Here is a 25,762-nt window from a genome sequence, read left to right on the forward strand (position 1 = left end):
GGTGGGAAGGGGGGAGCGGCTCACACGCTCTCCAGAGGCGGGGCGCGCCTGCATGCCCTCGGCCCTCGCCTGCATGCCCTCGGCCTTGGCGTGCATCCCGGCCATCTGCGCGAGATATGGCGAGAGATGGCGAGATATGGCGAGATATGGCGAGAGATGGCGAGAGATGGCGAGATCTGGCGAGAGATGGCGAGATCTGGCGAGTGATGGCGAGATCTGGCGAGATCTGGCGAGGAGATAGGGGGAGATATGGCGAGATATGGTCGCGCCTGCGCACGCATGCCGGCCATCTCCGCGTGCATCACCTCGATGGCGCGCCCATACGCCGCCAGCTGGGTCGCGGCTTCGTCGAGGGCGGCGCGCTTGGCCGCCTCCGCCTACGTACACACGTACCACACCTCCAGAGTCTCGAACCCAGTGTGTGGGTTCAGTCCCGTGGGTGGTGCGGTAGCAACCGCGCGCCTAGGCGGTGAGACTGCGCCAGCCTCGGGGGCGGGGAGGCGGTGTTGTGCAGAGCTCTCAGAGCAACGCGTGAGGGAAGGGGGCGGGGGGGGGGGGGGGCGAGTACAGTGACAACGGCCGGGCACGCGACGGTCGGAAGGCGGCGGTGTGCGTGTCCTCTCGAGCGCTGGTTGGAGGACCACAGCTTGGTACTCCGCTTCTAGGCGCGAGATATGGGGAGGTGTGGGGAGATGTGGGGAGATGTGGGGAGACATGGGGAGATATGGGGAGGTGTGTCCTCTCGAGTGCTAGATATGGGGGAGATCTGGGGGAGATCTGGGGGAGATATGGGGAGATATGGGGAGACATGGGGAGATATGGGGAGATGTGGGGAGATATGGGGAGATGCTCCGCTTCTAGGCGGCTCCGCCTCCCTCAGCTGCCTCTTCGCCGCCGCCACCCGCGCCTCCGCCTCCGCCTCCGCCTGCCGCACCCGGCGGCGCCACTCCACTGCCGCCGACTCGGCGCTATCCTCGGCGGCGGCGGCGCGGAGTCGAGCTTCGGCGGCGGCGAGCGCGGCGCCTGGGGGGCGGGGCGGCGGGGGGGGGGGGGGGTCCCGGGCGTGCCCCGGGGGACGTGTCCTGGAGGGGTGAGTGGGCGTGTCCTGTGCCCACTGTGTGGACGTGTCCTGGATGGGTGAGTGGACGTGTCCCTTAACGTGTCAGGGCATGTCGTGACCAGCCGCCCTAAATGCCGAATCTCTCCCCACATCTCCCCGTATCTCCCCGGATCTCCCTGTATCTCCCCACATCTCGAGGCCCTAGAAGCGAAAGACGGGTTTTTCCCCGACACCCACATCTCCCCATATCTCCCCATATCTCCCCATCCTGCCGGGTACCTTTGCCGGGGAGCTCGGCGAACAGGCGTGCGAACAGGCGGCTTGTAATGAGGTCGGGGTCGTCCAGCCGGTCAACCTGGGACACGCGGAACGGGAGATATGGGGAGATATGGGGAGAAAGGGGAGATCTGGGGAGATGTGGGGAGATAGGGGGGAGACATGGGGAGACATGGGGAGACATGGGGAGACATGGGGAGATATGGGGAGATATGGGGAGATATGGGGAGATGGTGGGGAGATATGTCCGAGGAAGAGGCGCGCCTCCGCCCACCACTCTCCCTAAATCTCCCCCATCAGGGTTAGGGTCAGGGTCAGGGTCAGGGTCAGGGTCAGGGTCAGGGTTAGGGTCAGGGTTAGGGTTAGGGTTAGGGCCAACCTTGTACACGCGGAACGCGCACTGCACAATTCCGGCCGCTCTCTCCCGCCGCAGCCATAGCCGCTCCAGCACGCACGCGCGCCGCCGCGCCGCCGCCTGCGAGAGAGGGAGCGAGAGGAGAGTGGGGAGGGGGCAAGGGGGGGGAGAGAGAGTGGGAGGAGAGGCTTGTGGGAGACGTGGGAGGGGGGGGATGCGTGTGAGCTGTGACGGAGCTGGAGAAGTCTCGAAAATCTCTCGAAAATCTCTCGAAAATCTCTCGGAAGGCTCTCGGAAGGCTCTCGGAAGGCGCCTGCAGACGAACTGCGCCGGCGCGGCTGCTGCTGAGCAGCGCGGTCGCCGCCCAGCGGCGAACCGAGCACTGCAGCCGCCGCACGAAGAGGAGGTGGATGCGGTAGCTCCTCGCCGCGCGCGCGGCGCGGAAGCGCGCCTTGAAAAAGAAAACGGACGCATCAGGGGAGGGGTCGCGGGGGGAGGGAGCGGCGCTAACGGAGACACGGGCGCGCTTGCAGCGGAATCACCACGCGGAGGAGGAAGGTGGTGCTCGGCTTGCCGTGGAGGAAGGCGCGCTCGACCTGGGGGACGGGGGGGGGGGGGGGCGAGGCGACGGGCGGTGGTGGCAGGACGGGCGGCGAGAGGGCAGCGGCGGCGAGAGTCCGCTCGAACCTCCATCGCGTTCTCGGCGAGCTCGCGCTTGCGCCGCTCCGAGTCCATCTTGGCCTGCATCTGCCGAAGCTGCTCCGCCATCTGCCGCTGCTGCTGCAGCAGCGCCGCCACGCTCGTCCCTGGGGCGACGCGATTGCGCGGCGATTCCGCGGACGGCGGCGGCGGTGGCGGCGGTGCTGCCGCGGGCGCTGGCGGAGAGACGCTCCCGACGGGCGCTCCGAGCTCCGAAGTGGTGGAGTAGACGGACGCGGCGTCGTCGGGTACAGGCGGCGGGGGCCTCGACAGCGCCAGCTTGATGTCTGCCGCCTTGAACACCACTGTATCTCCCGCCGCCGACTCGGGCGAGACTGCCACGCCACCCACGTCCTCATAGTCGGACGGATCAGAGCCCGCCTTCTCGCGGCGCGACTCGAGGTCGTCCATGTAGCGGTCGAGGAGGGACATGGCGCCGGCGGCCAACAGCGGGCAAGGTGATAGGAAGACCCGACCAGGTTTGTGAAGAGCTGGCGGGTGGGCGCCACCCAAGAGTGTATCCTTCTGATCCCGCCTGAGATGTTGGGTGCGAGGTCGTGGAAGCTTTGATCCCAAGGGGGGGGAGCTGATCCCACTCGTAACCAACTCTCAGGGGCAGTAGGTGGGCGAGCTTCAGGCGCGCCCATCTCGATCGACAAGGCGTCGCTACGCGCGGTCTTCCGCGGGGGGAGCTTCGTCGACGGGTGCGGGAGCGCGGCGCAGTCAGTGCCGTGGCGATGCCTCCGGCTGTTTGCGGCGGGCGGCTTGCTGCTCGCTGCATGCGAAAAACTCGTCTCGCCACACACCAAGGGCGTATGCTCTGGCGAGACGTGAGGCGCATGCGCCCAGGAGGGGAGGGGGCATGCGTAACGACACTGCTAGAGATGCCTTTCGGGGCCCAGAGACAAAACTTCTGTGATGCCATGCGTGACCTAGTAGTGTCCCCAGCTATGGGCGTGTCCACGTTGGAGCCACAGGTGTGGTGTGGGCGCGAGAATAGCTCCGCCGTTCATGGAGGCAACCGATGCGAGTCGACTGGTGTGTGTCGTCGTGGTTTCGTATCAAGAATACTCACTCACACACGCCACCCAAGAGCCTAGGAAGGTGCGGATCGGCAAGGGATGCCGTCGCTATCAGCGTCGCCGGGGCCCTCCTCGGCGTCGGGGGTGCCGTCGCCGTCCGAGTCGGGGTCGATAGGAGACAAGCAGCCTAGGAGACAAGCAGCCTAGGAGACAAGCAGCCTAGGAGACAAGCAGCCTAGGAGACAAGCAGCCTAGGAGACAAGCAGCCTAGGAGACAAGCAGCCTAGGAGACTTCATTCATCCTTAGGGGGGGGCATCACAGCCTAGGAGACATCACAGCCTAGGAGACTTCATTCATCCTTAGGGGGGCTTCTCTTCACAGGTGCCTTTTTGGGCCGCATAGGCCCCCATTAGGGCCCCTTTTTAGGATTCCTTCGGGCCAGATTCGACCCCAGGCCTTTGGGGATCCTTGCAGGCACCTTTCCCGCTCGGCTATTTGGCCCCACCCCCGCCCCACCGGCACATGCAGCGCCCAAAGTAGGCGTCGACGTTCCAAGTCTCCGCGTCCTCAACCAGCTCTGTGTTGAGTGCTGGAGGCGTCCCTGCAGGCACTGGTCTCGAACCGAGCCGGTAGCGCCTTCGTCCGGGCCCACGGCCGGCACGCCATCAAATTTGCTCGCCGATTCCGCGCGCTCGGCCGCCACCGCGGCGCCTCCGAGAGCGCCTTTTCGACACGCTGCAGCGGCGGGCCGCGGCACCTCGACACACCGCCTATCGCGCCGCCTCGAGGTGCTCCAATCGTGCACGCGGGTCGGCTCGGCACGGTGCGTGCGAATTATCGCATGTATTCGCACTCGCTGCGCCACGTATCTGCCTCTGACGGCCCGATACGCCACCCGAAGCGCCACCGGTCCACACACGCGGGGCTGCGCGACTCTCTCGCGGCCCACCGCCCTCCCACACGCCGTTCGACCTCCACACAGGCGCTTGCTCGAGCCTCGCCGCGCCGGCGGTCCTGCGCGTCCAGATCTCGGCTACCGACTCCCGCCACGCACCAGCTCTGCTCCTCTCCCGCGCGCGCCCGGCTGCTGGCATGGCGAGGCGAGTGAGGCTGGCGCTCTGCGACCGGTGGAGCGCCGCGCGGGCAGCGCACTAGCCTCGCACGCACCTCTCCACTGCCTCTGAATTTGTTTGTTCATCTCAGCTCAGTCCTCAGAGTGTTTGCGCGTCGCGAGACGCGTGCGTGCGTGGTCGATGTGGTCTGTGCCGCTTCCTTTGAGGTGTGTGTGGTTTGACCCAGTGTGTGTCACTAGACACTACACCTGTGCGTATACGTGTGCCAGTAAGGCCGACGCATCCGTATAATGTGGAGGCAGGTGCGGCTGCGCCGCAAGACCTCTCAGCCCGTCAGTGAACTCGGGCGCACGGGACGCGGCACAAACGGGGCACGGCCGGCACAAACGCCAGGCTACAAACACGGGGAGGCACGTAGAGCCTGACTGTTGTTCATCTTCTACATACATACATACGTAGTGACGCAAGGGAGTCTAGGCGACGGCGGCGTCTTCCGACGCCGCGGATGCCTCGCCGGCCGGAGATGGTCACGGCGGTGTGTGTGTGTGTGTGTGTGTGTGTGTGTGTGTGTGTGTGTGGCGGCGATCGCACTTGAGGAGGCGCAGATCAAAGTGGAGGAAGCTCTGGACGCTTTCCTGATGAATATGTCATCTGGGGGGTGCTCGACACCGACGCCCTCAAGAAGAAGATGGAGGCTCTCTAGCCCGTAACCCGATACCGATCATCCGGCTCGCTGGGTGCGCTTCTTAGCTCCCCGGCCCTGGATGTGAGGTTGATAACTGCACTCCAAGTGCTCCAAGGGCTGCGGAGTCCACGTCGACCTCGGCGGCCGCGGACTCGAGCGCCCCGCGTCGGAGGCGCTCACCAAGCTCTATGTCTGTACTAACGCGTAGACATACTCTGTACCTGACTCGAGTCCGCGCACATCGAGTTTCACCACCCAGTCCTTCTCGATGTCCGTCTGCGCTGCCCACGTCTTCACGTGCTCGCCCGCCACGCCGTCCGAAACCAGGGCCTCCGCGTGTCGCGCCTCGACGAGCAGCAGCTGCACGTCCACGATCGCTTCGGCTGCTTCGGGTGTGTATCGGGTCCAAAGAACAACAGCGTTGTGCAGCGGCGAGCCGGAGGCCACGCCGTGATGGAAGCCGCGCTCTCCGGCAACGCGGGAACCAAGGACGGGCCCCTGGCACGAGCGACGCGCGATCTCCTCCGGCGTGCAAGTGGGTACAGGCGCAAACGCGGGCAGACCGACGAGCAAGCACAGCATTAATGCCAAAGTGCGCACTTACCCGCTCCGATCTCGCCACGAGCTCCGACGGCAGCGACGTCGGTGGGGACGGGGGCAACGGCCGACGTCAGACACGGCGTACTCAGTGTTGACCGATGCGCTACCGGTTGGACCGCGACGATGTAAGAAGCCGCGTTGGCAGGGGCTATGCGACCTGTGCGGCCGACTGGGCGGCGTGAGAGCAATCGAAACGACACGCCCCGCACTTTGGACCTCGCCCTCGAATCACGAATGTCCATACACCATACTGACCCTCGAGGCGGTACTCCGCGCAGTCCTGGACATCACGACCCTGGACGAATCCGTGCTAGAGGAGGTCCTGGGCATGGGGAGGGAGCAGCTAGTCCACGAATACCGCCGCCTCTGCATCACCGGTTTCCGACTGACCACGGGCAGGGGACAGATGGCTGAGGGGCGCATTGGGGCGACGCCGACTCGCGTTATTATGCTTGAGACACTTGCAGGCGTCGTACGACGGCGCCACCGGAACGCCCACATCGCGCCGGACGACACGCCGGACGCGCGAGTTGACACGATTTACAACGAGACGCGCCGAGCTCTCTAATCCGGACTTACGCGCCCACACCCGCCGCGCCGAGCTCTCGACGAGGAGAAGGCGCGATTCGTCTCCGATTGCTGAGGCGCTATTCACAGTCTTTCGGAGAGTTCTTGTTTTGGTGCATGTGGTTGTCGCGATCTGCCCGGCCACCACCACCGCGGTTCCGCTCTCGGACGTAGAGGCGCCCACAGAGGCGCCCACACGCCCCCCCCCCCCCTCCTACGTTCAACCCCACACGGCCCTCTACTGCATCACAATCTCCTGCTCCTATCAGTCCATGTCCAAGTCAATGAGTGGCGACGGTAGCGGCGCAGCGGCAGGCGGCGGCCGCGCCGTGGCCGTCGGCGCCCCGGCGTCGGCGGGGGCACGCGCCGGCGGCGCTGGACCCACGCCGGCGCTTTGAAGGGACTGCTGCATCGCCCAAGCGAGCGCTGCGTCCGCATCCGTGGCCTGCAGACACGGAGGGTTGGTGCTTGGGCCGCGGGGAACGGGTGGGGCATGGCAAACACACGTCGAGCGCCGATCCGCCGGCCGCACGGCCGCTGGAATGCAAGGCACTCGTCGCGCTGACGCCGCCGCCACAGCCTGCGCGCGTGCAGTCGACCGGTCGGTTGGCGCGGCTCGCATGCTCTGTGCGTGCTGCTCGGGGAGTGCTGAGGGAGCGGCAGCGCGGGAGGGGCACCGAGAGAGGGCGTGGGGAAGAGCGTCTCGGAGCTGTCTCGGAAGTGTCTCGGAAATGTCTCGCACTTCGGCCGCCGCCGTCCGTCGCCAAAGACGCCTCCAGCGCCCACGCAAGGGCCGCGTCCTCCGAAGTCGCAAAGCCCCCGCTGGCGGCGCGCGCCGTCCCACCGCGCCCCCGCGGCGCCTATCGGAGCAATCTCGGACACTCTCGGACACTCTCGGGCTATCTCGGCTATCTCGGACCATCTCGCCCAGCTGATGACTAAGTCAGCCCACGCGCGCTTGGGCGTGGTGCGCCGAGTCTGATCTCCTGAAGATCTCGCCAAATCTCGGCGAATCTCGGCGAATCTCGGCGAATCTCGGCGGGTCTCGGCGAATCTCGGCGGGTCTCGGCGCCTCAAACGACCCCTCGCTCCCGCTGGCCCCCTCCGCCCCCTCCACGGACAGCTGCTGCGCGGTTGGGAACGGGTCGAGCCTCGACGAAGCCGCGCCGAAGCCGCCGCCGCCGCCGCCGCCGCCGCCGCCGCCGCCGAGGCCGCCGCCCATGTCGAGCGGTCGCTGCCATGTCGTCGTGCCGCTCGGGCGGTGGTGGTAGTACCGCTGCCCGTCGGGCGCCAGGTGCGTCTCCCACCTGCCCGGGGTGGGGTGAGGCAGACTCCTCCGACACATCACACGGGGCGGTGGGGCATGTGTGTGTGTGTGTGTGTGTGTGTGTGTGTGTGTGTGTGTGTGCGTGTGTGTGTGTGTGTGTGTGTGTGTGTGCGTGTGTGTGTGTGTGTGTGTGTGTACGATGAATGCGCCAACCTCAGGGCGGGAGGACGGCATCGGGCAGCGTCTTCAGAGCACCGCGTGAATGTACGGGCTGCGAGTACAGCTGAATGAGGTCGAAAGGAGGGGAGTCCGTGTCTCTGGGGCGCTTGCTGTGGGGAAGACAAGACTCCGTCTCCCGCTTCTACGGCCCGAGATACGGGGAGATACAGGGAGATACAGGGAGATACGGGGAGATACGGGGAGATACGGGGAGATACGGGGAGATACGGGGAGATACGGGGAGATACGGGGAGATACGGGGAGATACGGGGAGATACGGGGAGATACGGGGAGATACGGGGAGTTTTGGGGAGATGCTCCGCTTCTAGGCGGCTCCCACCCTCTCGGCAGCGGCGGAGGCGGAGGCGGAGGCGGCGGCACGCCACGTCGAGATCGCGTCGAGATCGCGGCCCCGATGCTCGAGAGGAGTGCGCGGGAGCGACCGGCCACACTCCTCGCCTCCGCCTCCTCCGCAGCAGCCGCGGCGGCCGCCTCGGCCGCCGCCGCCACCGCCGCAGCCTCCTCCGCATCAGCGTGGGCCAGCGCCAGCGCCATCTCCAAGTCGGCCTGCTCGCCCGCATTCTCCTCCGAAGCGGCGATCGCCGCGGCCTCCGCCGCCGCCAGCGTCTCGGGGTCTGAGCCCGGGGGCTGCCCGAAGCGGGCCGCCAAGAAGGGCCCGTCGGCGCCTATTCTCTCTCACCGGAGTTGGGGAGCGGGCTTGGTAGGGTACTGCCGGCAAGAACGGCCCCGTCGGTGCCGGCCGCCGCGACGACGTACTCCAGAGGGTGCCACACCGTCTCCAGCCCGGCGCCGCCGTGCGGCTGAGAAGGCAGCGGCAGCGCGCCCGCTCGGGCCTGAGACGGTGAGCGACGTCTTCTCACATCTCCCCCAGATCTCCCCAGATCTCCCGTGATCTCCTCACCGGCTCGCTGCCCTCGACCCGCTGTGCGTCGTCGGCCAGCACGTCAAGAACCTATACATGCTTGGACCTCCAGCCCTGGGCGCGGTGCGGCAAGATGCGAGCGCCGGGCCGCCGTCGCCGCGCGCCGGCGCCGCCCGCACCGCAAAGACCGTGTGGCCGCCGTCGCGGAGGCTCCGGACGCCGTCGCAGAGCTCCTGTTGCGGAGGGGGAGGCGGGCGGAGACCGCAGCTGACCTTGGGCTGCAGCGGTGTAGGCTCCCGCCCGCGGGAGAGTGTGCGGCGTGCGTGGCTCTGCCGCGAGGCCGGGTCGCCGCCTGGTCCGAGAGCAGGCGAGGACGCTCCAGCCGCGAGTCGACGTTGAACCAAAGGCCGACAATGCTGCGCAGCGCAAACCAGTGCGAGCCTCGGTGGCAGAGATAGCCCTCCTCGTGCTCGGGGGAGGAGGCGATCTGGACCACCACCTCGGACGAGGCAATGTTGAGCAGCCGCAGCCCGTGACCCTCGAGGGCCGCCGACAACACTTCGATCGAGAAGTCGCCAAAGTTCGCGTCCACATGGCCACTCGAGGCGGAGCGCTCTGCCAGCGCCGCGTCGTGGAGGATCTCGCGCTCTCGAGTCTCGACGCGTGCCGCAATTTCACCGAGGTCGCCAGCCCCGAAGTATGGACCCTGCAGCAGATTGTTGAGCGCATGCACACCGCAAAGCGAAGACAGCTGCGGCTCGTGGTATAGGTAGCGAACGGTCGCGCTTCTTTCCGGCTTGACGCTCTCCTCAGTCGCAACCGGCGCCGGCGCGTCCGGCGATGCGAGCCCCAGTAGATCTCCAACAGCTGAGTCTGGCATGGCGGCTCCACGTTCGGGCAACCAAGTAGGGCTGGGCGTCCTCAGAAAAGAATTCAACGAAACGACTCTCTCTCGCAGCACACAGGTTCGACACAGGTACGCCACGGTTGAAAAGAATTTTACAACAACTCGCTCGCACAACACTGGGCACGGGACTGGCGCGCACTGGCACTAACACAGGAAAGAATTAAAAGATGTTCTTAGGTCATTCATAAGCTAATAATTAGCTTTTTTCACGAAACTGATTGTGTAAATAAGCTAATTATTAAGCTAATAACAAGCTAATTATTAGGTATGTGTTGATAATTAGGTACGTTATTAGGCTAATAGTTTGATAGTGCAGCGTCGGTTCGCTCTCCGTCACGGTCGGGCGTGTCTCACAAATAGCCTCAAGCTCAAACAAACGCATGTGTCAGAGAAGCCTGTGCATGCGCTGGTCCTCTTTGAACGATCCGCGCGTGAGGTAGCATAGGGCCTTGTTGGCAGCCCGGCCATCACGTACACGCTCGATGAATGGTTGGGTAGTAGAGCACTTAGCTAGGGTGCTCACAGGACCCAAGAAAAGAAAGGAAAAAAGAAATGGGGCACTCCCGATCGCAGCACTTCATGTTGCGCCGTATCGTTGATTGATCACGGTGGGAGCCTCCTGGCCCCAGGCCGTGCCACGGCCGACTTAGCCGATGTAAGAGGCTCCCGCTGATCTTAGACCGCGCAAGCACCCCAGCGTGCCATGGCACACCTAGACCCGCTCAGCCTCGAGGCTCAGAACTTAGACTACTACGCAACCAGTGCTCGATGGCTAGTTCCATTTCACTGTGGCACAGCTCGCGTTACAAAACCTTGATTTTGACCATTGCGCGAAAAAGGTACATCTCGGTGCCTTCCAGAGGCAGCTGCGACCCCGCCGAGTGGACGGCGTCACACAGCAGGTGGCGCGGTGTGACGCCGTCCAATCGGCTGGGTCGCAGCTGCCTCTGCGCGTCCTGTGGATGTACCTTTGTCGCGCGCCGGAGACGACTCGACGCCGCTGAGATCGGAGATCAAGCTCGGACAGGTCGCAAGTCGCTCCTTTGACGCCGACGTGACTCACCCGTGCAGATCACATCAGGACACGGTCTCGACGCGCTCGGTACGACGCCTGCGACCCGTCTCGGGTCAGGTGGCACGACGCTCATCGCGCCTACCAGCGCTGCCGTGCAGGTTGCCACGACGAGGTCGAGCACGCTTCTATACGCTCGCCGAGCCTTCCTTTCCATCCCATTTGGCAGCCTGGGAACGGTGGCGGTCAGAGGCAAAGCATACGAGGGGTGGTGGAACCACATGTCACGGCTACTGCCGGCTCGACCCCACGATAGCCTCCGGAGGCTGACTTTGAGGCACAATCATCGGACGACGTCGGCGAGTTGAGTCGCGCTCGCGGTAGCCAGATGACCTCTCATACTAGTATCATCGGCCATGGCCGCAGGAAGCGCGGGGGAGGGCGCTGGGAGCAACACGGAGCTCCGTTGGACGTTTTCAAGATTAGCGTGTCAGAGTGAAATGGAACTAGCCGATGTGTTCTCTCGCGCAGCTTGTGAGAGACCCCGACAAAATTGTTGACAAGAATCATTATTACCGTACGGCTCTCAGTTACAGACTATACCCCCTGTAGTGAGTGTGAGTGTGTGACGCACCGGCCGCGCTCCGCCAATTCGAATTTGAGACCGGGTATCCAGCGTCGCGGTGTCGCTGGTGCCTTCGGTCGACCGCGTGTTGGTATGGCTGTGCGCCTCAGGCGCGGCATCCATCGAAGCGCATGCCAACGGAGAAGACGCCGCGGGGCAGCGAGCGCGCACAAACATGGCCCTGCTCAGGCCCGCTTGAGCTTGGCGAGAGACGCCCCCTCTATAGCCACTGCCGGCCGCAGCACCGCCGCTGCCGCGAGCATCGCCGCGCCGAGTGCGCCGAAGAGGCCCGGCCAGCCCGCCAGCGCCTTGAGCTGCGGCGCGACGAGCACGCCAAAGACCTGCAGCGCGCGAGCAGGGGCGGGGCGGCTCTCGCAAGTAGAACGGACGTCTCGCTCGGAAGTGCCTCTCTCGGAAGGGTGTCTCGGAAGCCGCCCCCCCCCCCCGCCGCCTCCCCCCCCACCGCCTTTTGCCCCGCCGCCCCCCCCGACGCCACCTTCCACCTCGCCGGCCCGTCTGCCCCCTCCCCCCCCCCCTCTTCCCCCCTACCGCCGCCTCCTTGGACCTTTGGAAGCGCTTGGTGGAATGATCACGCAAACGGCTCACGCACTTGTCTCTCGGAGGTGTCTCTTGCAACGGCTCTCTCGGAAGCGTCTGACCGGCCCCGTCGAAGCGAGGCCGTTGACGAGCCCCGCGACCTACGAAGAAAGAAACGCGCGCGTGATCCGCTTTCTTCTTTCCGAGGCGAGGCCGCTCACGAGCCCCCGCGACCGCCGCGACGAGCTGCTTGTCGTCGGACCGGCCTGCGTAGCCGACCAGCCCGCGCGCGGATGCACCTGGGCCGAGGGTGGCCGTCGCTGAGGCGTGCGCTGTCGAAGCGGGCAAGCATGTGCTCCGATCTCCCCATATCTCCCCATATCTCCCCTACCTGGCAAGCATGTGCTCCGATCTCCCCATATCTCCCCACATCTCCCCATATCTCTCCCCATATCTCCCCCCATCTCCCCCCAGATCTCGCACCGAGGACGCCGCTCGGCCCATATCTCCCCATATCTCCCCCCATCTCCCCCCAGATCTCGCACCGAGGACGCCGCCCGGCCCATATCTCCCCATATCTCCCCCCAGATCTCGCACCGAGGACGCCGCCCGGACCCGCGATGAAGAAGCCGATCGACGCGATCGCGGCGACGTGCGTCGCCCACGGCATGTCGCAGAGGCAAGCGAGCATGAGCGCCAGGAAGCAGGCGCCGGTGGCGCAGCACGAGTGCATTGCGACACGCAGCGCGCAACCGCCGAAGAGGCGGTCCGTCGCGACGCCCGTCAGCACGGCGCCGACCGTGCCGGCCACGTCCAGCACCTCCGTGTGCAACAGTACGCATCGGGCGGGGGAGATATGGGGAGATGTGGGGAGATATCCGGCCTCTAGGCATCAAGGTGTGGGGAGATGTGGGGAGATATCCGGCCTCTAGGCATCAAGGTGTGGGGAGATGTGGGGAGATATCCGGCCTCTAGGCATCAAGGTGTGGGGAGATGTGGGGAGATATCCGGCCTCTAGTGCCCGCCACCGACGAGACGTGGCCGGCGTTGGATGCGCTCATCAGGATGTGCTCCTTGAGGTAGACGGTCAGCCAGAACATCATGATGTACCGCGACGTCTTGGTGAGCGCGTACGCCGCCGCCGCGCCACCCACCCCCGGCACTCCGAGCGGCCGCTGCGGCGCGGCGTCGGCGGCGCCCTCCCCCTTCTCCTTCCCGGTTGCCGCGGCGGCGGCGAGGCGCGGCGAGGCGCGCGTGGCCGGCCTTGGCGCGGCGGCGGGCGGCGCGGCCTCCCGCGGGATCACAAACATCAGCGCCACCGCCCAGACCGACACCACGGGCCCAGAGACGAAGAAGACGCGCCGCCAGCCGCCGCCGAGGGCACTCGCCGCGATGCTGTTTGCGACCGCGCCGCCGAGGTTCTCGCAGGAGCTCCACACGCCGAGGACCGTCCCACGCACCGCGTCGGGGACCGCCTCCCCCACCAGGGTCGAGAAGAGCGGGCTCGCGGGCGCCGCAAAGAGGCCGGCGGCGCCCCACGCCGCCATCATCGCGGGCGCCGAGCTGCAGAGTCCAAAGGCGGCGGTCGCGGCGCCAGAGAGGGCAAAGGCGAGGACGAGCGTCCAGCGCCGGCCGAACCTGCGGACCGCGTGCGCGAGCGACAGCTGTCCCACCGCGTACGTTGCGAGCAGCACCGTGTCAATCAGGCCGAGTTGGCCGTCGGCGACGCCGAGGTCGTCCTTGATGCTGGTCTTGGCGACGGCGAAGGGCTTGCGCGCGCAGTAGATGCAGACGTAAGCGAGGTACGTGACGGAGAGCAGCAGCCACGACCTCGCCGAGATGTCTGCCATAACGCTGGTAATCACGCAAGCACGCTCGTTTTCTTTTTTTGAGGTAGACTGATGTTAATAACAAGCGAAGGCACACACAACATGACGCCAGACACACGATTGCACGCACCGCACCGCACCCCGCACCCGCACCCGCCGCCCCCCCGCCCCCCGCCCCGCCCAGGCGGGAAAGAGATGAGGAGATGGGACAGCGAAGGAGGAACCCCAAACACATATGGGAGGGTTCAGTTGTGCGTCACGCTGCCCGGCGTTTCTCACTTTCCGGGACAGCCCCGCCCTTGTGAGGCAGGAAAGTGACGGCTACCCCGTACGCCCTGGTGCTGCTACCCCGACGCCGACCGCCCATTCCCCCCTCCTCGTTCCCCCTCGGCGAGCCGATGATCGTCGAGCCTTTGTCCTGCGCGCCCCCGAGCCCCCCCCCCCCCCTCACACACACACACACACACACACACACACACCGCCGCCGCGCGAGCGTGTCGCGCAGCGGCACACACCTGCTCAAAAGAAAAAGAAAAATGGGAATGAGCCACGGCGGAGGCGGGCGGACGGGTGGTGATGGTCGTTCAGGAGGCGCCACACGAGGGGGAGCAGAAGTCCGTCCGCGCCTATCAGAACCTTAGCAGCAGCGGGGCGGCGGTGGACGCGGTCCTCTTCTTCCCGGCCGGGACACTCGCCTTTGGACACGCGGCGGGATGGGCCAAGGCGCCAACGCCACGAATTGGGCAAAACCGGGTGATTTCGGTCGGTAATCCGTTGCTATCGCAGGTAGGTGTTTCTGAATTCATCTCTTCTTTCTAGGCGCGCGCCACTAACACAGTTTACAGGCAGAGAGAGAACCCTCTCCCTTTTCTCCCAGTACGTTCTCTCTCTCTCCCAGTCAGTAAGCTAAAAGTACTATACATACAGGCACGAGAACAAGAACCAAAGGTAGGTACACCACGGGTAAAAGGATTGAAAAAACGGAACACGCTACACGGGGGTGGGACTGGCGCTGGCCGACTAACACAGGTACACCACGGGAGCCGCCCTACGGGAGTCAGTGCGCACAGTACTGGAGCCCAACAGCGGGGCGACCGCCCTCTCCAGATAGGTCTGCTGCCCATTGGCTGTCGCAACGCCGTCCCACTCGTAGAATGGAACGCTGATCAACCTCCAGCCAGCCGCCGCGAGGAGGCGCCGCTTGAGCAGCGTTGGCCCATTGGGTCTGCGCACGCCCCTGCCGTCGGGCAGCATGAAGTGAGAGGGGCCGTCCACCTCGATCGCGACGCGTGACGAGGGCAGCGCCAGGTCGAGCGAGTAGCCGGTGCGCGGCTCGAGGTGCTCTTTCTCGAAGCCAGAATGGACGGAGGCGAGGGCAGCTGCAACGGAGCGCTGCAAGCGCGAGATCGTAACTTCGGTGCCTTGCATGGCGTCGCAGCAGAGCTTGCGCTGAGACTCGGAGAGGAGATGCTGCTGCCCGTCTACCCCGCGTTCCAGAGAGAGCCAGAGCTGCCACTGGTGCAGCTGACGGCGGTCCTCCTCACTCCACCTCGACGGATCCCGCGCGAGCGAGTCGCTGATCACGCGCGAGCAGTCGGCAAGCAGCGCCTGGTGATGATAGTCGGCCGTCGCATACGCCCACACCGTGTTGGCCAGGTCCTGAGGCTTGAAGCCAGCCAGCCCGCCGCGCACCGCCGCCTCCGCCACCGCTGCGTACAGCGCGTCCGCAGCCACGCCCGCCGTCGCATACGCCCACACCGTGTTACCCAGGTTCTGAGGGGTGAAGCCAGCCAGCCCGCCGCGCACCGCCGCCTCCGCCACCGCCGCGTACAGCGCGTCCGCAGCCACGCCCGCCGTCGCATACGCCCACACCGTGTTGGCCAGGGCCTGAGGGGTGAAGCCAGCCAGCCCGCCGCGCACCGCCGCCTCCGCCACCGCCGCGTACAGCGCGTCCGCAGCCACGCCCGCCGTCGCATACGCCCACACCGTGTTGGCCAGGGCCTGCGGGGTGAAGCCAGCCAGCCCGCCGCGCACCGCCGCCTCCGCCACCGCCGCGTACAGCGCGTCCGCAGCCACGCCCGCCGTCGCATACGCCCACACCGTGTTGGACAGGTTCTGAGGCTTGAAGCCAGCCAGCCTGCTGCGCACCGCCGCCTCCGCCACCGCCGCGTACAGCTCGTCCGCAGCCACGCCCGCCGTAGCATACGCCCACACCGTGTTGGAGAGGTTCTGAGGGGTGAAGCCAGCCAGCCCGCCGCGCACCGCCGCCTCCGCCACCGCCGCGTACAGCGCGTCCGCAGCCACGCCCGCCGTCGCATACGCCCACACCGTGTTGGCCAGGGCCTGAGGGGTGAAGCCAGCCAGCCCGCCGCGCACCGCCGCCTCCGCCACCGCCGCGTACAGCGCGTCCGCAGCCACGCCCGCCGTCGCATACGCCCACACCGTGTTGGCTAGCTCCTGCGGGTTGAAGCCAGCCAGCCCGCCGCGCACTGCCGCCTCCGCCACCGCCGCGTACAGCGCATCCGCAGCCACGCCCGCCGTCGCGTACGCCCACACCGTGTTGGACAGGTTCTGAGGCTTGAAGCCAGCCAGCCTGCTGCGCACCGCCGCCTCCGCCACCGCCGCGTACAGCTCGTCCGCAGCCACGCCCGCCGTCGCATACGCCCACACCGTGTTGGAGAGGTTCTGAGGGTTGAAGCCATCCAGCTCGCCGCGCACCGCCGCCTCCGCCACCGCTACGAACAACGGGTGCACCATCCTCGCTTGCAGGCCGCACTTTGCAACGCCGTGAGACACGTTGGCCAGCTCGCGTGCACGGCACGAAGGAATGAGGTCCAGCGTGCGCTGCACCAGCTGCTCAAGCTGCCCCTCGTGCCGCCGCTCGATGCGCTGCTTGCCCAGTTTGTTCCACAGGTTCGCAGCGTGGATGTGGTCCAAGCTCGCGCTGTGGGCAGCAAAGAGCGTGAGCAGTGCGTCGGCGCCGCTGGCATCTGAGATGTGGCTGCTGAGCTGCTTAGCATTGAGCTGACCACCGGCAGCAGAGGTGTGCCTCTCGTCGCGCGATCCCGCACCACGCATCGGCGGACTCAACCGGCAGTCGCTGTGCTGAGGCTGCAGGGTGCGCCGCTGAGGCAGCGGAGGGAAAGGACGGCGTCTGTTCACAAAGGGGGTTTTCTGCCATCGCTCGGCCCCCCGAATTCTTTTTTCGAAAGTTTCTTCAGCACCTAAAGTGAGCTCTGTGTTTACCTTGCCAACAACATGTGTGTCTCGCGCCTTGCGGGGGGGAAGCGGAAAGGAGGAACCTCTTCCCAAGAGCACCACTCTTGGAGCGCCGCCACTACCACCCAGAGCGCTGCAAGCAAGCAGCGCCGGGCAATGACGGCTTACCGCCCACCCAGCCCCCCCTCGGCACACCCCGGCAGCCAATGTGTGACGGCTCGAACCCGCTAAGCCATCCCGCAAGCGGGATAGCCCGCCACTCGAACATCCTCCAACAAAACCAAAAACACTAACCAACCAACCAAAACTATTGCTAAAATCTCTCTCTCTCAAAACCAACGTTGGGTAGCACGAACAACGCGCTTTTTCCGTATTCGCGCAGCGCGCTTTATCATCACTTGTCTACTGCGTACTGTGGAGCTGGAGCCGAGCAGGAGGGCCTGGCGCACAACCGCTGGTCAACTGAGAGGGCCCCCCGCCGCTTCCCCTTTACTACTGGTCACTGCCCTCTCCGAGATGCGAGGGGGTCGCCCCCCTTGCCCCCGGCATGTTGTGCGAGTATACTAGTATGGGACAAAAGCGTCGAAAATGTCCCAAAAAAGCGTGAGTCGAGTTTGTGGCAGTTGTGGCAGCCCCACAGCCGGCGCGCGCTGCCAGGAAGCACCGCTCGCGTTTCGGCCGCACTCCCTGGCACCCAGTGAGTGCGGCCGACCGACCAGACCGAATAGGCTCGACGCCGCGCTCGCTGTGGGGCTGCCACAAAGTCGCCGCCGAGCGTGCCACCGAAAGCGTCCCGTCGGAGGTGATGGAGTGTGAGACCTGAGGCTGCGGAGGTGACGCCTGAGGTACCGGCCCGTGCACAGCGACCCAGCCGGCGACCGCCACGGGCTCAGGCGAGACTTGTCGACGCGTTCCGGCTCAGCTTCACCGTGGTCATTGGGCGTCTGTCGACGTCAGGACCACCCATACAGCTCGCGGGTTTGAGGTCGCAAGAGCCAAGATGGTGGCGTTTTGACATCCCAACCATCACACAAGACAGCCTGTAGGTGATGGCGGGACGGCGCAGTGTTTGTGGCACTCGGCAGTAGGCACCCGCGGCACGGCCCCGCTGTCCCGCGCTGTCGGCTCTCGCGGGCTGCGGAACCGGCCCCAGAAGGGGACGGTCCGGGCGAGTGTGGCAGCTCCTGCGCTAGCATGGGCACCCTGTATCATAGCACTACTGATCCTGGTCATAAGAGCTGCCAGGAATAGCGTCAGGAGCCGGTAGGAGTCAAAACCCCTCATATTTGAGACCCATCGTGTCCCATATACTCGCACAACGAGCCCCCCCACCACCTCGGACACGTCCCTCCCCGCTGTCCTCTCCACTGGTTCCTCTACTTATATACATAAAGGTTAAAGCCCTGGGCCGCCTGCTGCTTAAACCAACATGATGTGCATGTTACGGCGGGGGGGGGGGGGGCTGCTTGAGTACACACCGACGACGGTGTACCATACGACCTCGAGGAACACTCGTACACACAAATATTACCCCTCGAGCGCCCCGATCGCCTCGGTCACCGCGGCCACGAGCCGCGACGCCTCCCCCTCGCTGCGCGGCCCGTCCCTCCTCCACCTCGCCGCGTCGTGGTGCCGCGCTGCGTTCGCCCAGATGCGCAGCAAGTGCAGCTGGCTCCGCAGCTCGGCCGGCAAGCCGCACTCGCGGTGCCAAAAGTTGATGCGCTCCTCGAAGCCGTCGGGCGCCGCCGCAGAGCGCGAGGCGTAGACGGCGTCGAGGCGCGGCATCAGCGTCTTGAAGGCGAGCAGCATGTTGTCCTGAATGCGCGTCTGCGCGTCGCCGCCCGTGCGCATGCCGCGCACCTGCACCGAGAGCGGCGAAGGCTCGTAGCCGGTGGTGCGAGCGGCTGCTGTGGCGGCCTCGTCTCCAGGTGCCGGCGCAGCCTCCTCCACCCCCGCCCCTCGCTGCGAGCCAGAGAGCAACGCCCGGAGAGCTAGCAGCGCCTCGGGCAGCGTCGGCCTCTTGCGCAGGCTATTGTGGCAGAGGCTCTTCTGCCCGTCTCCCGCCTGCGCGAGGTCCTTGACTGCGCGAGCCGCGTCGGCTGGCCAGCCCGCAGCCACGTCGGCGAGCTTCGCCGCGTCGATGTCGGTCCAGTCCTCCTCGAACTCGTCCTCGCACCGGTCGGTGAGCTGCACTTCGGACCGGTTGGTGAGGCAGACGAGGAGGGTGATGCCGATGGCGTAGCCGTCCGTCTTGCTCGAGTACTCGCCCCCCTTGGTGATGGAGGGGCAGAGGTAGCCCGTGGACATGTAGAGGGCGGTCGAGCGGCAGCGGACAGACGCGTCCGGCCGCTGGTCCTTGGCGAAGCCCGTGTCGGCGAGGACAGCGGTCAGCTTCTCGTCGAGCAGGATGTTGTCCGGCTTGACGTCGCGGTGCACGATGCCCTTCGAGTGGAGGTAGACGAGCGCCTCGGTCGCCTCGCACGCAATGCGAACGCGCTGCCGCCACGTCAGCGGCCTCGGCGGCTCTGCCATGCCCAGCCGCCGGAGCTGCGCAGCGCTGTCGGGATCTGAGATGCGCAGCCGCGCCTCGAGCGAGCCGCCGCACATCAGCGGCGAGAGGAGGCAGACGCCGTCGGGCGAGAGGCAGTAGCCGAGCAGCGGCAGCAGGTGCGGGTGGCTCACCGCCTTGAGCAGCTTCACCTCGAGCTCCGCCCGCGACAAACCGCCGGACTGGCCCGACTTTGCCCGCTTGACGACGAGCGGCAAGTGGCGCAGCTGCGGAGGCGCGGCGAGGGAGAGGTGGAGGTCGGCCGACGCCTCGTAGACGCGGCTGAATCCGCCGCTGCCAATCAGCTTGCCCTCTGCAAACCCATCCGTCGCCGTGGTGAGGTCCGACAGGGCTAGCTCGACGGGCCGAGCAACAGCCGCCTCTTCCGCCGGCTCGGCAGCGACAGACAGCTCCTCCAGCCGCGACTCTGCCGCGCTCAACTCCTCGTCCAGCGCAGGCAGCACGCCCACGTGCGGCCTGGCGGCGGCGATGCCCGCGCGGAGCGCGGAGGGGCTGTCTGCGGTGTCGAGCGACTTGAGCGCGCCCATCGCCGCGCCATGCGCCATGCGCAGCCGCTGGCTGTCCCGCCTCCGCGCCTCCTTGAGCTTGTCGCGCGTACGCCTCGCCGCCGCCAGCACGGCCGGGCTCGCGAGGCCGCTGCACGCCTCCAGCGCTCTCGCTAATCCGTCATACAAGCCAGCAGCCACGGCCTGCTGCAGCGCCTCGTCCGCCGCAGCGATGGCGGCTGCGTCGGCCGGCGGAGGAGGAGAGGCTGGCGGCGGGGGTGGCGGTGAAGAGGCGGCGATGGCGCTGGGGCCCGGAGCCGAGACGAGTGCCTCGCCGCCGCCGCTCTTCTTCTTCTTCTTGCCCTTCTTGCTCTTCTTGGCGCTCCCCTCCACCTGCTTCTCCGCCTCCTCCTCCGCTAGCAGCGCGTCGGCGTGTCGCGTCGCCTCCGCCTCTGCCGCCGCTCTCTCCGCCTCCCTCGCCGCTGCCTCCGCCTCCGCCTCCGCCGCCGCATGCTCCTCGAGGGCGCGCACGCACTCGGCGTGGCCATCCTCCTTGGCAAACTGCAGCGCCGTCGTGTCCTTATTGGTGCGCGCCGCCGCGTCTGCGCCCGCCCGCAGCAGGCGGAGCACGATGGCGGGGTGGTTGTTGGCGGCGGTGAGCATCAGCGCGGTGATGCCGCGGCTGTCCTGCATGTTGATCTGCGCGCCGCGCTGCAGCAGCAGCTCGACCACCCGCTCGTGGCCTTGGCCGGCGGCGAGCAGCAGCGCGGTGTTGCCGTCGCTGTCCTGCATGTTGATCTCCGCGCCGCGCTGCAGCAGCAGCTCGACCACCCGCTTGTGGCCATCCTGGGCGGCGTACATCAGCGCGGTGCCGCCAATGCTGCTCTGCTTGTTGATCTCCGCGCCGCGCTGCAGCAGCAGCTCGACCACCCGCTTGTGGCCACGGCTGGCGGCGCACATCAGCGCGGTGACGCCGTTCCTGGCCTGCAGGTTGACCTCCGCGCCGCGCTGCAGCAGCAGCTCGACCACCCGCTCATGGCCTTGCTGGGCGGCGTTCCACAGCGCGGCGCCACCTTTGCCGTTCTGCTTGTTGATCTCCGCGCCGCGCTGAAGCAGCAGCTCGACCACCCGCTCGTGGCCCTCCTGGGCGGCGATCATCAGCGCGGTGATGCCGCTTGTATCGCCCGCCACGCAAGTCGCGTTGACCCGCCCGCCGCTGTCGAGCCACGCCAGCAGCGCCGCCTTGTCGCCTTCCGCAGCCGCGTTCCCCGCCTCTTTCGGAAGGCTGCCCAGTGAGCTGGAAGAGGCCGCGGCACTCGCCCCCATCGACGCCTCGCCCGAGGAAGCGCCGCCCGCGCCTCTCGCCGCCGCCTCGCGCCGCCCCGCCGTGGCCACCTCCGTGACGTGCTGCCGGAAGGCCTCGACGCACGCGGCGTGGCCCTGCTCTTTGGCCACCTGCAGCGCTGTCTTGCCGTTTTCAGAGCGCAGCTTCGTATCCGCTCCCGCACGCAGCAGGCGGAGCACGACGGCGGGGTGGTCGAAGAGGGCGGCGGCCATCAGCGCGGTGACGCCACCAGCGTTCTGCATGTCGGTCTCCGCGCCGTGCTGAAGCAAGAGATCGGCCAACCGCTCGTGGCCGTAGCGGGCGGCGTCCATCAGTGCGGTGCCGCCGTCGCTGTCCTGCTGGTTGACCTGCGCGCCGCGGTTCAGCAGCAGCTCGATCACCCGCTCGTGGCCGTTGGCGGCGGTGAGCATCAGCGCGGTGCCACCGAAGCTGTTCTGCAGGTTGACCTCCGCGCCGTACCGCAGCAGCAACTCGACCACCCGCTCGTGGCCTCGGCTGGCGGCGGATATCAGCGCGGTGCGGCCGTCGCTGCTCTGCTTGTTCACCTCCGCGCCGCGCTGCAGCAGCAGCTCGACCACCCGCTCGTGGCCCTCCTGGGCGGCGAGCATCAGCGCGGTGCGGCCCATGCTGTCCTGCAAGTTCACCTCCGCGCCGCGCTGCAGCAGCAACTCGACCACCCGCTTGTGGCCCTTGCCGGCGGCGAGCATCAGCGCGGTGCCGCCCTTGCTGGTCGACAAGTTGATCTCCGCGCCGTGCCGCAGCAGCAGCTCGACCACCCGCTCGTGGCCATCCTGGACGGCGATCATCAGCGCGGTGCCGCCGTTGCTGTTCTGCTTGTTGACCTCCGCGCCGTGCCGCAGCAGCAGATCGACCACCCGCTCGTGGCCCTCCGGGGCGGCGAGCATCAGCGCGGTGATGCCGCTCGTATCGCCTACCCTGCAAGTCGCGTTGACCCGCCCGCCGCTGTCGAGCCACGCCAGCAGCGCCGCCTCGTCGCCTCGCCCAGCCGCATCGGTGACTTCGTCGGGAAGGCTGCCCAGTAAGCTGGAAGAGGCCGCGTCACTCGCTCCCGCCGCCGCCTCGCCCGAGATGCTGCCCGCCACCATTCAGGGCTCCGGCTCTCTGTGGGTGCGGGGGGCGAATTAGCTCTACTCTACCCCGTCACCGCGATCAAAACTCCTCAAGACCTCGACTCGTCTCTCTCGATATATCCTTTGGCCGCGTTGGGTAGCGAGGGTCCGATAGATGAGCGAGCATGGTTGACCTCGGGACGACTCCGCCGGTCGTGGCACGTGGGGCAGCAGTCACCGGCGAGAGAGGCGCAGTGTGCGTACGCGCTACAGGCCGCTGACATCTGGTAGGCCTTCCACCCACTGTGTCGTCCCTGTGTCTGCTGGTTCGGGCGCCTGCTTGGCCGCTGCTGCCGGCGTCTTTCCTCAAGACCTCGAGACGGGGTAGTGTCCGATACACGTCTCTCGTGTTTGTCGAGCCCCATTTTTCTTCTCCGTGTTTGTCGAGAGCCAAAAAAAGAAAATTCTCGATTCGAGCAAAGATCGGGACCAACGTTGTCGTGGTCGGTCAATGCTCCTCAAGGCCAGTGCAGTCGACTCTGGCACGCCGTCAGGCAAGCGCAAGACGTTAGGGTGCCCACAGGACCCAAAAGAAAATAGCTTTCCGGCTCAAAAAGGGACGCACGAGGCAAATCTGATGTTGGCTTGTTCCAATAGGAGCGAGGCCTCTTCCGTTGGGGGACCGAGTGACTAGGAAACGAGGGTTTCCCATTGTGACCCGCTCCATCCAGCGCGAGCGTGACACTGCACTTGGCGACGAGCGCCCGCGGCACAGACCTTGTGCAGGCCGACCCTCATTGGGCACGCCGGTCGCGGCTGGACCGAAAAGAACGATGGCGCTCGGTGTGGAGCAAGCAAGACCCCCCCCCCCCCCATCGGCGCGCGCCCGAGGTTTGAAAGGCCGCCAGGAGCACCAAGAGGACTCCTCATGGCTGTGCCCAAGTGGGCTTCGACCGGCCTCGGCTGGGGGGGCGGGTTGTCCCTGTCACTTCCTCCTCTGTCGCGTCGTTCTCTTCTGCCTCGTCCTGCGACGCCGCCGCCTGCCGGTCCCTTGTTCTCGCGGCTTCTTTCGCCTTTCGGCGCAACTCCGTCCTCCTCTTGGAGCACTTGGAGTGCAGTCAGTAACCGCACACCCAGGGCCGCGGAGCTGAGAAGCGCACCCAGCGGGCCGGATGATTGGCATCGGGTTGCGGGCAAGAGAGCCCTAGCCCCGGGGGTGCGCGTTCGCAGGGCAAGGGCCTTAAAGTAAACACGGGTCCCCGAGGGTTAGCTCTGCGCTCCGGGTTTCCCCTAGCAGCATGTAAAGGCCAAGCTAGAAGAATTCTTTCGCCCTGGGTGGTGCCCGATGATGCTTTTCGCCATCGCCTCCAGCCTCTGCGCCGCTGCCTCTGCGTCGCTGCTCCCTTCGAGCGGGCCGCGTCTGCGTAGCTTATCACCTCGGGTTCGCGCCGCGCCGATCATGCAGGTTGCCGGTGCGGAGCTCACGCTCGAGCGCTGGCTGAGCGACTGCGGAGCGTCCGAGTCGCTCAGCGAGGTGGTGCTCGCTCTCGGCGGCGCGTGTATGGACGTGGCGGAGCGCGTGCGCACCGCGTCGTGCGACTCGTACTCGTGCTTCAACGAGCACCACAGCGACGAGCGGATGAGCGGCGTCGCCATCGACCTCGTCGCCGAGCAGCTGATGGTCGACGCGCTGCGGGGCACGGGCTGCGTCGCCGCCGTCTCGACGCCGCTCGACCCGCTCGGCTGCCTCGACCCGGCCGGGCAGTACTCGGAGGACGTCGACCTCGTGCAGCAGCGGCAGCGTCGCGAGCGCCTCTCGGGAAGCGTGCCTGCCGCCGTCCCCGCAGACCTCGGCACACCACGGCACCACCTCGCCGCGTTGGCCGGAGCGGTGTGTCGTGACCGGCGGGAGAGCGGCCCTAGGCGTGCTGTCGGCGAGCGTCGACCCCCTCCACGGCGCATCTCCTCCGCCGCCCGGAGCGCCCACGGCCCGCGCCGCCGCCTCACCTCCCGCCGCCGCCCCGCCGCGCGGTCACTCGCCCGCAGGCTCGTCAATCATCGACACAAACTTCGCGGTGGGGTCGCTCTTCGGGGTGTGGCGCGCGCCGTCGCTGCTCAACGTGACCGGCGAGTCGCTGCTCGCCGCGGGCGCCTTCCCTCCCTCACCCTACACCCACGGGACCGAACCCACACCGGGTTCGGCCACCCTGGAGGGTATGGGACTAGGCGCGTGCATCTACGGCCCGCGGACCACACTCGCCGTCGCTCTCGCCGGCTCGGGCGGCGTCGCGGAGTTTCTGCTCGTCCCCGGCGAGACTGCCCGAGATTGCCCGAGATTGCCCGAGGTTGCCCGAGGTTGCCCGAGGTTGCCCGAGGTTCACTCGTCCCTTCTGTGAACAGGCGATCGGGCGGGCGGCGGCGGCGCGCGCTGGCTGCTCGCAAACCGGTACGTGTCCCTAGGAGCTGAGGGCGTCTTCTTGTCTCCCAACCAGCACTCGAGAAGAACCTCCCCATATCTCCCCATATCTCCCCCACATCTCCCCCATATCTAGCACTCGAGAGGACACACCTCCCCATATCTCCCCATATCTCCCCCATATCTAGCACTCGAGAGGACACGTACTCAGCTGTACTCACCCGCCTTCCGCTGCACTCCCTGTCGTCCTCTCCGTTGTCCTCACGCGGTGCTCTGAATGCCTCGCACGACACCGGACTCCCGCCCCGAGGCTGGCGTTGTCAGCGCGTAGGTACACGTCCCTCGGCGAGGGGGCGCTCTTCCCTAGACGCGGAATATGTACTCTTGTCTCCCAACCAGCACTGGAGAGCCACGCACTCCACTGCCTTCCTCCCCGTCGTCTTCACGCGGTGCTCTGAAGACACTGCGCAAGGCCGCAGTCCCGCCCTGAGGCGTGGCGTATTCAGCAAGGATAGGCCCTGTTCGCCCCCGGCAACCGGTGGGAGGGCGGGCGTATGATTGTTATCGTTCTCCTCCTCATTCTTATTCTCAGGCACTCTTCGCCCCCGGCAACTTGCGCGCCGTCACCGAACACCCCGGCTACGCCTCCCTGATCGCGTACTGGCACGAGAACCGGTACCAGCTGCGCTACACGGGCGGCATGGTCTCGGACGTGATGCAGCTCATTGTCAAGGGGAAAGGCGCCCCCCCCCCCGCCCTGGCGGCGGTCACCTGTTTCTCGGCGGCCTCTCTCGCATGAGACGAGTTCTTACCTACCCACGCAAAGGTAGCAGCCACCCCTCGCAAGACTAGGGGGGGGCCCCTCACACCAGTGCCCAGTGGGCCCAGGGATGGCGGTGGGCAGCCACTCCCGAGCAAAATAAAGGTGCGCACGAAGCAGGGGCCACAGACATCCCCCACACCCCAAAATCCCCCTTTTTCTTTTACACTCCACGACTGCCTCGGTCGGTGCCCCCCTCTACTTCGGGATCAAAAATTGCC

The 25,762-nt window shown here is 66.5% G+C and overlaps 7 protein-coding genes across 7 annotated transcripts in view; 1 reads left to right on the top strand and 6 right to left on the bottom strand.

The window, feature by feature from the left end:
* Positions 1-2,862, bottom strand: part of EMIHUDRAFT_438512 (hypothetical protein) — a gene marked incomplete at its 3' end in the record, with an annotated part of 3,609 nt that extends 747 nt beyond the window's left edge. The window contains exons 1-8 of the mRNA XM_005760105.1: positions 2,379-2,862; positions 2,211-2,287; positions 2,005-2,142; positions 1,716-1,811; positions 1,340-1,415; positions 902-1,023; positions 306-377; positions 25-105 (exon numbers count right to left, since the gene is read on the bottom strand). Of these exons, the coding sequence (XP_005760162.1) occupies positions 25-105; positions 306-377; positions 902-1,023; positions 1,340-1,415; positions 1,716-1,811; positions 2,005-2,142; positions 2,211-2,287; positions 2,379-2,822 (1,106 nt within the window). The remainder of the gene's footprint in view (positions 1-24; positions 106-305; positions 378-901; positions 1,024-1,339; positions 1,416-1,715; positions 1,812-2,004; positions 2,143-2,210; positions 2,288-2,378) is intronic.
* Positions 2,863-5,357: 2,495 nt separating this feature from the next.
* EMIHUDRAFT_218284 (hypothetical protein) lies at positions 5,358-5,753 on the bottom strand (the record flags this gene model as incomplete). The annotated part of the gene is made up of 1 exon (XM_005760106.1): positions 5,358-5,753. The coding sequence occupies one exon, from the start codon at positions 5,751-5,753 to the stop codon at positions 5,358-5,360; it is 396 nt and encodes a 131-aa protein (XP_005760163.1).
* An 850-nt stretch (positions 5,754-6,603) lies between these two features.
* On the bottom strand, positions 6,604-9,589 carry EMIHUDRAFT_465734 (hypothetical protein; the record flags this gene model as incomplete). Its single annotated transcript, XM_005760107.1, has 8 exons — positions 6,604-6,783; positions 7,183-7,198; positions 7,481-7,645; positions 8,165-8,459; positions 8,525-8,678; positions 8,747-8,797; positions 8,872-8,940; positions 9,060-9,589. Coding segments are annotated over 8 exons (1,460 nt in total), but the record flags the coding sequence as incomplete, so codon positions are not given.
* A 1,847-nt stretch (positions 9,590-11,436) lies between these two features.
* Positions 11,437-13,638, bottom strand: EMIHUDRAFT_218286 (hypothetical protein; the record flags this gene model as incomplete). The annotated part of the gene is made up of 6 exons (XM_005760108.1): positions 11,437-11,592; positions 11,911-11,949; positions 12,023-12,054; positions 12,386-12,608; positions 12,817-12,963; positions 13,093-13,638. The coding sequence occupies 6 exons, from the start codon at positions 13,636-13,638 to the stop codon at positions 11,437-11,439; spliced, it is 1,143 nt and encodes a 380-aa protein (XP_005760165.1).
* Positions 13,639-14,523: 885 nt separating this feature from the next.
* Positions 14,524-16,695, bottom strand: EMIHUDRAFT_218288 (hypothetical protein; the record flags this gene model as incomplete). Its single annotated transcript, XM_005760109.1, has 3 exons — positions 14,524-14,532; positions 14,686-15,141; positions 16,468-16,695. The coding sequence occupies 3 exons, from the start codon at positions 16,693-16,695 to the stop codon at positions 14,524-14,526; spliced, it is 693 nt and encodes a 230-aa protein (XP_005760166.1).
* Positions 16,696-19,017: 2,322 nt separating this feature from the next.
* Positions 19,018-19,932, bottom strand: EMIHUDRAFT_68427 (hypothetical protein; the record flags this gene model as incomplete). Its single annotated transcript, XM_005760110.1, has 1 exon — positions 19,018-19,932. A coding segment is annotated over one exon (915 nt), but the record flags the coding sequence as incomplete, so codon positions are not given.
* Positions 19,933-23,645: 3,713 nt separating this feature from the next.
* On the top strand, positions 23,646-25,520 carry EMIHUDRAFT_465735 (SBPase; the record flags this gene model as incomplete). Its single annotated transcript, XM_005760111.1, has 7 exons — positions 23,646-24,158; positions 24,229-24,261; positions 24,352-24,453; positions 24,532-24,615; positions 24,706-24,751; positions 25,053-25,074; positions 25,314-25,520. The coding sequence occupies exons 1-7, from the start codon at positions 23,651-23,653 to the stop codon at positions 25,518-25,520; spliced, it is 1,002 nt and encodes a 333-aa protein (XP_005760168.1). The 5' UTR covers positions 23,646-23,650.
* Positions 25,521-25,762: the final 242 nt, after the last annotated feature.

The sequence above is a fragment of the Emiliania huxleyi genome, assembly GCF_000372725.1.
Source record: "Emiliania huxleyi CCMP1516 unplaced genomic scaffold EMIHUscaffold_78, whole genome shotgun sequence".
NCBI lineage: Eukaryota > Haptophyta > Isochrysidales > Noelaerhabdaceae > Emiliania > Emiliania huxleyi.